The 11,628-nt window shown below is 32.3% G+C and overlaps 1 protein-coding gene across 1 annotated transcript; it reads right to left on the bottom strand.

The window, feature by feature from the left end:
• Positions 1 to 8,635: 8,635 nt before the first annotated feature.
• Positions 8,636 to 11,363, bottom strand: LOC132062676 (bax inhibitor 1-like). Its single transcript, XM_059455209.1, has 5 exons — positions 11,199 to 11,363; positions 10,103 to 10,246; positions 9,932 to 10,023; positions 9,112 to 9,301; positions 8,636 to 8,963 (listed from the first exon to the last, which is right to left on the bottom strand). The coding sequence occupies exons 1-5, from the start codon at positions 11,301 to 11,303 to the stop codon at positions 8,772 to 8,774; spliced, it is 723 nt and encodes a 240-aa protein (XP_059311192.1). The 5' UTR covers positions 11,304 to 11,363; the 3' UTR covers positions 8,636 to 8,771.
• Between the last annotated feature and the right edge of the window lie 265 nt (positions 11,364 to 11,628).

Genomic DNA, 11,628 nt, shown 5'->3' with positions numbered 1-11,628 from the left:
AATACAATAAAGTATATTTGGAAAATACAAGTGATATACAATGGGATGCAAATGATAAATCTTTGATTCAAATACAGTGAGAGAAAAAAAAGGAATACATGTGTAAAATTTTACCGGGTGTATGTCATCTCTAAACATGCCTTCCATCAAAGCATCAAATTTCGGTCTTTCTTCGACAGTCCGCCAATTCAAAATTCTTCGAATTAAATTCCCCAACTTAATACATTATTGGATGGGACTTTTGAACAAGATTCATACAGCCAAACTTGCATGGCAATTGGCATTCCGTGAATCCTATAATATTGCTTGAAGTCGGCATATTTCTGACTAATGCTTGTAACCAACTCTTTGAAGGACTCTTTGCCCCAAGGATAATCAACATATCTCCCGTCCTCTACAACGTCAAAATGTATCCTAGGTATGTTTGAACGAACAGGCTCACCGCAGAATATGAATGTGTTTATAAAATACAATATGGCCATCTTGACTGCGTCCTCGCCTTTGTCCTCTCAATCTGTATTGTTGAAGCACTCTATCAGTTGCCCTCTTTTAATGTGATCAGATGTTCCACCTAAATAATCATCCATAAGCCTATTTTTTTCCGTCTTATCATATACAAACTCATTTGCGTCAGAGACACAATTCAATCCACTGATTTGTGCAAATTCTCGAAAGCTAAAACGCAATACTTTTCCATTTATTTCAAATGTAAAGCACTCGTATGTACTTCCCTTAAGCTATTTGACCATGAAGCACCTGAAAAACTGTGCTTGTATATCCATATGCTGCATTCTGAAATATTTCCCAAAAATGGAGTTTGCAAACATGTCCATCTGACCAGCCCCTATTAGTTTACCCTTAATGTCACTGATTACATTGACGTTCATGTATCTTTGCATAGATGGAGCCATAGCAGGCTGCTTCGTGACCAAAAATCTAGAATCCTGAAACAAATAACATGTGTAAAACACAGTCAATTTTCCCTATGAAACTAAAATACAAAAATTAAAAAACAAGAAATCACAACTACACAGAAACACAACTGCTAAAGTCTTAAAATCTATACCAAACATGGTGTATTTTTGAAATTCACTAAAATACACTGAAATATAATGAAAAGTATACTGATAAAATGTCAAAACCAAATTAAAAACAAACAAAATAACAAAACACAAAAACAAAACTACCAGGTGATAGAATATATATATATAACACAGTGAAAATACACATAATATTTTAAAATCAAAAGGAAATACGAAAAAAAAATTACACATAAATATATGGAAAATATAGATCTGGTGAATTGAAATACATTCGTGAAAAAAGGAAAAATATCTCTCCATCATCTTTCACAGCAACTGAAGTTTTTTTCCGAACTACTTTTTTACCCTTGCCTGCAGGAACATGCTTCGTAACCTTTCTCTTCTTCTGTAGCGACACTTGAGAAACTTTTTTTTAGGTGCTGACTGTTTCCTCTTTGTTTCTTTATCATCATGAGAGTCATGATATTGTTTCGTCCTTCTTGGATCATTAATTTTTTTACTAGGCGTCTCAACATAAGATGAGCCTCCTGTAACGGCGTTTTCTTGTTGAGTAGTTCCCAAAGAGAAACTAGGACCATCTATTATATTTTCTATACCTCGATTTCCCATGCCCGGAGAGCCGATTTCAGCCATTGAAATTGAATCTGTGAATCTTGAGCAAAAAAACACACTAAGAATCAAGGATTTGAAGGTCAGAGAATGATGAAATTAAAACAACAGAGAATTTTACAAACAAACAAAAAAATCAGCAAAACAACATGCATCTTGCAAAAAATATACTGAAATAGAGTGGAAAAATCAAAAACGAAAAAAAATCTTACCTATTTTTGGTAAAATTTTACTTTGAAACTGTAAAAATAATGTGGAGTTATTGGAGAGTGAAAAACGGAATTGATAATGGAAGAAGTGATAGAAACTGATTTGAATTATGGAAGAAATGGGGGGAATTGGGAGTTAATTGCGTGTATTTAGGGAGAGAGAGAGTATATTTGGGAATTATGAGTCTAAACAGGGATATGGGGCGGCACGGTTAATTAGTAAAAAGTGGGGTAGCTATAAAATGTAAAATTTGCAAAATATACCCATGGATCATAAATATTAAAAAGGGTAGTTACTATCCATAAATAAGTCTTAGAAGTAGCTACCCCAAATAAATTTTACATTTTCTTATTCATTATCTACTAACTAAATGGATTAAAAAAGCTTCACAAAACAAATGTTGAACTTATGGCCATGGATCAGCAGTCAAGTCAGACAAGCCCATGTATTAGCCCACGTAACATGACTTTAATGCTAATAAAACACAACTAGGCCTTTCGATTCCTAAAACATGCATTTAAGATTTGTAGTATTAACATTTTTAACTCCCATGCCGTTTATATTCATACTACTAAAAAACTAGCAAAAATCGACGGATTCCGTCATTTTTTTGGATAATTTTTTTAATTGTTTTTTAAGAAAACCGACGGATAGAGCCGGTTATTTTTCAAGCAAAAATGCATGAAAAATAGAATTATTTTTTATATTGTTTTCTAAATAAAAAACCGACGGAGTCCGTCATTTTTATAGCGAAAAACAGTATAAATTAAAACAACATAATTATTTGAACAAAGAACATGAGCGGTCTAGTGGTAGAGCCCTTTAATACCAAGGAACATACCTGGGTTCAATTCCAAGTTGCTACATTCATTATTTTGTTTTCGAAAAAAAAAAAAAAAAAAAAAAAAAAAGACGGAGTCCGTCGCCTTTTCCAAAACTAACGTGACCTAAACTGACAACCCATAGTCTGTCGATTTTTGCCTGTTTTTTAGAAGTGCCATAAACTTCAAAAATTTAATGTGTAAGTTAATGATATGGTTATATGTAGGGCTTGGCATAAATACCGAAAACCGAAAAATCGAACCGAACCGAACCGAAACTTCAACAAACCGAACCGAACCGAACTAGTTTGGTTCGGTGTTTGGTGTCCATCGTCAAAAAACCGAAACCGAAATAGCCGAACCGAAGTTTCATAAAACCGAACCGAAAAAACGAACGCGCACCGAAATTTAATACATTACCCAAAAAAATTAAAATAGTCCAGACCCATTAAGTTTAAAGCAAAAAAAACCCAATTGTAATAAGTCTTCTTTTGCATTTGTATCCCTAATTTTCTACTTCAATTGAAAAAATCAAATATCCTTAACAAAGAAAGGTAACTAAGATGTCTCTTAGATTAATATATGTCCTTTATGTGTTTTCTTAATTATTCTTACGGTATGTATATAACATCTAGTAATCTTATGTCATGATTATAGTATTTTGTTCTTGTGTATCCTGTTTGTTTGATTTTGATTTCAATTTATCAGTTTTATGTTTTATTGCTTTTGAGAATATGAATTAGTGTCAATGGAATCGCTTCTAATATTATATTAAAAAAACCGAATTGAAAAAACCGAAACCGAACCGAACCGAACTTTAAAAAACCGAAACCGAAAGAACCGAACCGAACTAGTTTGGTTCGGTGTTTGGTGTCCACCTTCAAAAAATCGAACCCGAAATAGCCAAACCGAAGTTTGATAAAACCGAACCGAAAAACCGAACGCCCACCCCTAGTTATATGTGTTCTCCCATTATACTTATATATATGCATCAGCTTGAAAGCCAAATGAAAAATTCATGGGATATCAAGTTAGCAACTTCTTTCGTGAGGTATGATTTTTTAAATCATTTTTAGACGTATTGTTTTTTTTTTGCCTTTATTTTAGTTGAGTATAATAATTATCTTTTGTCATTCTTCATTTTCTTTCTTCTATGGATATGTAGTGATTTATTTCCAGTAGGTTCTGTAGATTGTTTCTTATTGCCGGTAGATTCTGATGAAATCATGGAGGAATGATGTATTGTTAAATAAAAGTTCTACATCTTTTAAAAAAAAATGAAGTGGGAAGGGGCTAAATTATTTGTTCATCGCAATAATGTTTGAAAAGAATTTACAAATAAACTTTGATTGCCTTTTAATTGAACCTTTTTAGTGGATCAATATCACCTCCTGTTGTTGTTCTATGTGATGACATCTATACAAATCGATATCACCTCCTGTTGTTGTTCTGTGTGATGACATCTATACAAACATGTTTTCTCGGTATGTCTAATAATCTTCATGTATGAAGCGTATAATCTTTAGTTTTTAAGTATTGATTTTTTTTTTTTTTTTTTAATCTCTTTTCCTTGTACATGCATGAGTTCCCCCCCCCCCCCCCCCCCCCCCAAAATTACAAAATTAATACCAATTGATTCAAAGCCAAGTTAGAAGCTGTACTACTTTTATCGCTGGTATATGTATGTATTTCTTGAGTTGTGTTATTATTCTACATCAATTATATGTGCTATGATTTATGTCGTATTCTTGAGTAAAATGGCCATCGAACTTATTAGCTGTTTTTATTTTGACACTTATATTTACCAGTTCTTAAATTTTTTATCCCGATTATATAAACAACGCACATGGATAGTGGAGTAATTAATTTTCATTTTTCAAGTAGAAAAACATATAGAAGAATTTAGTAAATGGAAGGTATCATTTTTTTATTCTATTCTTTCACGACCACGCGAAGCGTGAATAAATTCACCAGTTAAAGATAATTTAGTGAAAACATCTCTTATTTTTTAGGGGTGAGTGAATTTTTTAAGCGTGTGCCCAAGCTAAAACACCGCGATGTCTAATATGAATCGAAGGAAGCAATTGTTTGCCTTCTTTGTCTTCTTCAGATCAATCATATATTATATATTCACTTTTGTTTAATGATAAAATTAATTGAAGGAAGCAATTGTTTGCCTTCTTTGTCTTCTATCAATCATATATTATATATTCACTTTTTTTAATGATAAAATTAATTTAAGTTTTATTCCCTGATGATAGTATAAATGATATTTATTAATCATATGCACTTATAAAGTAACTAGTTGCTGGAGAGCTGTGCTAAGCCCGAGCCCAAACTCAATATATAAAAATATTACATAACTTTTATCAAATAAATATAATTTTTCTTCACTTTTCTACTACATAATTAATTTAGTGTAATTGCAGGTTAATCATATCTTCTTGATAAGTTTTCATAATTATTAAAATTTGTTCGTCATATAATTGAATAATGTTTTAAAAATAATTATTTATGAGGAAGTAAGTTTGGTAGGAAAATTAGCAAATACCAAAAGGACGCAAGTGATTTGATATTCTATAAACTAACATGATAGAATGATAAATATAACTCGAGAAGATCATAAATTAGAATATATTTTCGTATTTTTATGAATTTGTGAGTATGCGATTTTTATTTATAGATAAAAATAAATTTCTTTTGCTATTTATTAATTTTCACGCATTTAACTAGTCAAATGTGATTTTTAACCTTGGTTTTAGATGAAATTCAATAAATAATGAAATTCAATAAATAACTTAAATTGATAAAATGAACCTCAAGAATTTAGTTAGTTCTTCATATATACGTTATACTCAAAAGGATTAATCCTTAGTTAATCAAATAAGAGATCTTAAAAATAATTTGATCTTGACTGATAACGCTACCTTCATTTTCAGCATTATACAATATCATTCAATAATTTTTACTTTTTGTATTTGTAAGCACATATGATCTCACTAAAGAAGCAACATGCATAGGGAGAAATTGGAGAGGAACATATGACGCGAGACATGTTTAAATGTAAAGTAAGACCTAATAAATGCTTCAATTGAAAAAGAAAATTTGGCTCTAAAGTTACCTCTATTTTACCAAATGTCTAAGGACAAATAATGTAAAAGGAACTTCCTCCGATCTATATCATAAGGTGGTTTTAGTCGGGATACATCCTTTAAAAAATCACTCACATTTAAAATTAAGAATACTTTTTACTAAATTATCCTTAATTAAATATTAATCCCTCGGTCCATTTTTACTTGACCAGTATACTAAAAATAAGTGTCCATTTTACTTGTCCAAATTGAAAAACCAAGATATAATTTACCATTTCATATATATTTTACCCTTATTATTAATTATTGGGTTGGAAATATCGAGAAATTGCTAGTGGATGCACAACTTTTAATGTATATTTACTTGATTTCAATTATTTAGTTAATTTATAATAATTATGAGTGATATAGTAAAATTGTCATTTTATTTATTACTCCTTAAGAGGTGTGCCAATTCAAATATGGACAAGTAAAAATGGACGGAGGGCATATCAATTTAACATGATTTCCTGGTTATACGAAAATTCACTAATCTAAATGAGGGTGAATTTGATAAATAATTACCATATTGATTATTATAAAAATATTTATATGAAACTAAATATAAAAGTTAAAACAACCATTCAATATGGACAGGAGGAATAACTCAATTAGAGGCAAGAGAGATTCTTAAAAAAATTGTGCAACAAACCGATAATAAAAATCCATGAGGAGTGGTCTTAAAAAAATGAAAAATGAAAATATGCAAGGAAAAGTCAATTGGAGAAGCCACGTGGAAGAATCTTATTAGAGTTGTGAGGATGTGACTTGTGAGGACTACAAAACTCAATATCATCACTTATATATAGTTATAATATAAGTAAATTAATCGTAAATTTAGGAGTACCTAATTACAATAATGAGTAAATCGACAATCGCGAATACATTAATATTGTAAAATAAAAATAGAAGAGTGCTCAGAGAGTTTCTTTTTTATATTTTTTTCTCAATTTTTTTTTTCTTTCTAAAATTCAAAAACAAATTTGTAATTCATTTTATTTGAGAACTTGTCTGGCATCGGTTTGTGTAAAAGTTTTTAAAGGGGTTTAAATGGTCCTGAGTTACTTCATTCATTGCCTTCAGATTTTGAGATGGATGCTTAGATTCTTTCACATGGTATCAGAGCCAAATTTTGATAGATCTGTTTGCAAATCATTTTTCTCTCGTCGTGTTGCAATTGTTATGGGCTTCTTTATGTACATTCAACCCATCTAGTCATTAATGTTGCTCGCTATGGGCTTCTCTTTCAACTCCGCCCAAATCCACTTGTAACTCTAGAACGGGATTACACGTATGGGAGGGTGTTAGAAAACTTGGCCTTAATTACCGATTTGTATGAGGGGCTTCGAAATGAGTTTAAACGATCTTAGGTTACTCCACTATTCACTGTCTTAAGATTTTGGGTTGGATACTTAGATTCTTTGTCGACACATCCCAGATATCCTTTCTTGAGTGTACATTTTACTACTATAACAAATAAGATGTAAAGTATCTTAATTACTAGAAATGAAAGGAGAAAAAAAGAACAAATTAACTCTACATTTTTTATTTGTCGTCTAAACATATATTATACTAGTAATTAGTTAAATACGATGTACTCTATAAATTAGTTTTACCCTCACAACAAAATGTAATGTGAAAATAAAGCAGTTGCAAGAGGTGGCAGAAACCAGCGAGGCCATAGACAACCAGTGGCGGAGCCACATGTAGTTGACACCCCTTCGTATGAAAATTACACTGTGTAGCTAAGTAAATTTTTTATTTTTATGTATATATATTACATATTGACACTCCTTGGCTTCTTCTTGAATTTACTTCTTTATATTTAACACCCCTTAGTGAAAATTCTGGCTCCACCACTGTAGACAACAAGCTCACGAGTGGCAACAAACAACAAGTGGAAAAGGTGGCTACTTGTTGTGCAAAGGATAAAGAAAAGATAAAGAATTGCATGTTTAACACAGTCTCTATCGACCAATGTTGCCCAAACATTCAATATTATGCTTGGACGTACCTGTGGCTGCGACAATTACGCCAAGGATTTAGACAATCAAGTTCTCATCACACATGAGAGTTACTGTAATGTCACCAATCCTTGCAAGAGTCTTCAAGTAATTAAGTCCCCTCTTTTTTCTCTTAATTATTTTCATATCAATTATCATGAGTGAGTCCTTCATTCTATATATGCCTCTTATCATATTTTAGAAATTTCCTAAAGCGTATTAACTAATGCATGAGTTACTGTTGGTTTCAGGGGATGTAGGTTTCTGAGAGGGGGATATGGAAGTAATCTTAAATAATCATGTGTACTTAGTCCTAATGTATGATGAAACTACTGGTCCTCTCTGTAGCAAATTTTCGTTGTTATGATTAGTGTGCTCTATGATGTGAACATCGACTCGCCATGAAAATATACCTAGTCCAACCTGGTCAAGTTGTGATTTACTTGGACGAGTTGGGAGTCCTATTATTTTCACGAATTAATTTGTCATCCGTATTAAGAGATGTGATTTAATTGATTGTCCATCTGTAAGGACTACACGATTATCATTGCCAAAAAGAACGCGAGTAATCCTTATGAAACATAAGATTCGAGCAGTAGGGCGGCAAATTCAAATTAAAATTAGCCATGAAAACATGTCCAGCCCAAGTTTGGGCGGATCATTGACCTGTCCATTTATTGGCTCAGTCCATTTTAATCACTCACCTAATTTAGCCCATCTAAAATCTATCCAAGTAAGAACAATTATGCATATTTATGGGGTAAGGTAACCAAAAATCAGTTTAGGCAAGAAATATTCAGAGCACTTCGCTTCAGACTTGCGAATTCCAAATTCAATCAGTAAAATGTTGTCACAACGGAATATTTGCTCGATCATTTACAGTTCCCTGGTGCATTTTATTCTTTATTTATTCTGTAGTTCCAAAGAGAAATTGTAGCTTTTACTGTGTCAGCTTTAACTCTGGCCGAAGTGCTCAATTACTTCAATCAGCTGCAGTTGGACAATATGGACAACTATGGCGGGTAAATTGAAGAAGACGGTGAATATGCAGTTGACAAAGTTAACGTCTTCAGAAAGAGCATTATACACTATCTCTTGGCTACATATCACAAAGTACGCCATGAACAATGCCAGCACAACTAATACCTATCACAAGCAGTATTCAAGTCAGTCATATTATTCATTCAAAACTAGAGTCAGCAAGTTAAGAATGAGGGTGATCACGTTGTTGTTAAGTTGGAGGAGAAAGTAATGTTTATTAGCATGGGAAGTAAAAGAGTCTAAAACTGCTTACCTTTATCAGATAATGAGCTGTGTGGCCACCAAAGATCATTTCAGCAGCAGTGACAAACCACATGTACATGAAAACATAAGAATGAAGCAGGCAACCGACGTAGAGGGTGCTCCTTTCCCTTGTTGACTTGGCTTCAAACCAGAAAGTTCCATAGCCAATTGCTGTACCTGCCAAAAGGTTGACAACAAAGCTGGAGAACAAGCATGGTTAGATATTTCTCCTATGATTAGAAACATTCTTCAGATCCAATAAGTGTAGGAAATTAACAGAGAAAAGCAAATGTCTTTGTCATGTTGGAACATACTTCAAGAATCAGGGGTAATTTTTAAGTGTACTCTTCATAATTTGGTCATGTTTCTTAATTTCACTCAGTCATGAGCCATACTTAGTACTCTTCACAGTATGGTCATATTGCTTAATTCCTCACATTCATAAGCCAAAGATATTGGAAATTTTTGGTACCCAAGAACACACTTAAAAAATTCCAGTCCAGTCTTACATTCATAAGCCAAAGATATTGGAAATTTTGAATCTTTATGTGAAGTTAACTTATACACTACCCAAGAACACAAACTTAAAACTGCTTCTGGTTTCCAAAGAAGCACATAACTATAAGATACATTTTGCTAACTGTAATTCCAGTCCAATCCTTAAATCCATGAAAATAAAAGTAATTCCAGGGTATGGGAATCTTAGTTACAAGTCATCAATCATCAATTTACAAGTCCAAAACCAACAGTTTATAACCTAATAAGAGACCAACATTCTAACGCCCAATGCTAGTCATATTAAGCATTATGCAGAATGTTTGCCATCTTACCCTTGATCGATTTCGAAGAAATATTTGGTAAAAATGCCAAGAGAAGCACCAAAGGAAAAGGCAGCAATCATCAAGAGGAAGACCCTCCTCTTCTGCATAGACAGATAGAAGATTTACGATATAAGAAACGACTTGACAAAAGAATAATTCTAAGAGTCATTGATCACGTACCACTTTCCATGGTTTTATAAAGTAAATCCAGAGTGAACATGTTACAGAAGTAAGGACTGTGTACAGGTCCCCAGCTTCCCAGATCAAGTGCAAGAATGATCCAAAAGTAGCACTCAACGTGGCACAGAAGAGAGTTAGATACACCTATATATATATATTTTCAGCACAAACTAATCAATCACAGGAAAAAATGGGAATCCAATACGTACTTAGCTGAAATCTGAAATTGGACGAAGCAAACAAATCCCAATTTTATATGATATTCCTTCACATTGGGAAGAGCTCGACACATTCAATTTCTATGCTACCTTCATGCTTTCAAGAATTTAAATTCATAAGTACCCTTTTGGCCATGAGATTATTCATTTTTTTCTGGAAACCTTTTTCGCTTTATTTGAAAATGAGCGTTTGGCTATGAAAATTCCAAATGCAACTTCATTTTTCACTTTATTTAAAAATCAGCATTTAGCCATGAAAATTTCAAATACAACTTGAAGTTTCAAGTTGTATTTGAAATTTGGAGAACACCTAAAACCCTGTTTTCACTTTTTTTTTTTTTCACTTTCAGTACATTCAAACTACCAAATATTTTTTGCAAAAACTATAACCAAACACAACTCCAACTTCGAAAATTTCAAATAAAGTGAAAAATATTTGGTTTCTAAGGCCAAACGCCTACTAAACTATTCAAACTAACTCATTATCGGCAATGCCTAAAAATCACCTACAACAACAACAACAAATTCATGGATCCTAAAGATTTAAGAAACGCAAGTAGTACCTTAAATGTTGTCTTATTTCTTACTGAACTGTCAGAAAGAGGAAAAAAAGAAAACAAGGAAAACATCGGCAATGATAACAAAATGTAAAATATATCGATCGAACAAGCAAATCAAAACTATGTGAAATGAGAAATCATCAATACTGAAGATTTATGATAAAATAACAAAGATAGCAACAAGACCAACACAACAAAGAAAAATCTTGATTTCCCAACTTCTCGGTTACAAATTCTCGAATTACAACATTTTCATAATCAACATTCTTACACTAATTCTTTAGTTTGTGATCAAATGTAAGGAAAGAAAAAAAAAACCTTGGTCAAGTTTTTGTGAGCGTGCAGTGGAATTTCAAAAGAATTCAACATGTCTTCTTTATTCCAATTCCTTTTGAAGTAAGCTTTCATGGCGTTGAGTTTCATCTTTCACAATTTTATTTTTCTTTTCTTTTTTACAGAGAAAACAAATGAGAACTGTGCTCTGTTTTGTAGTTTGTTATACTAATATAACGATTACCCATGCAATTACTCCTTTTGGGTAATTTACGGCTTCCGTCCCATACAAGTTATGGACCACCGTTAGAACTTTTTTATAATAGATATATATAAACAAAAGAGAATGCTTGAGTTCACATTTCATCCATATATTTCCAATATGTGTCTCTTTCGGTTCTATCTTAATGGTTGAAAAGTTTTAGGTACTTGAATGATCGAATTGGTTTAAACTTTCTTTCTTCGGGATGAACTG

The sequence above is a fragment of the Lycium ferocissimum genome, chromosome 7 (genome assembly GCF_029784015.1).
Source record: "Lycium ferocissimum isolate CSIRO_LF1 chromosome 7, AGI_CSIRO_Lferr_CH_V1, whole genome shotgun sequence".
Taxonomy (NCBI): domain Eukaryota; kingdom Viridiplantae; phylum Streptophyta; class Magnoliopsida; order Solanales; family Solanaceae; genus Lycium; species Lycium ferocissimum.
The sequence above is the reverse complement of the archived record's forward strand: the minus strand, read 5'-3'. Positions and strand labels throughout refer to the sequence as shown.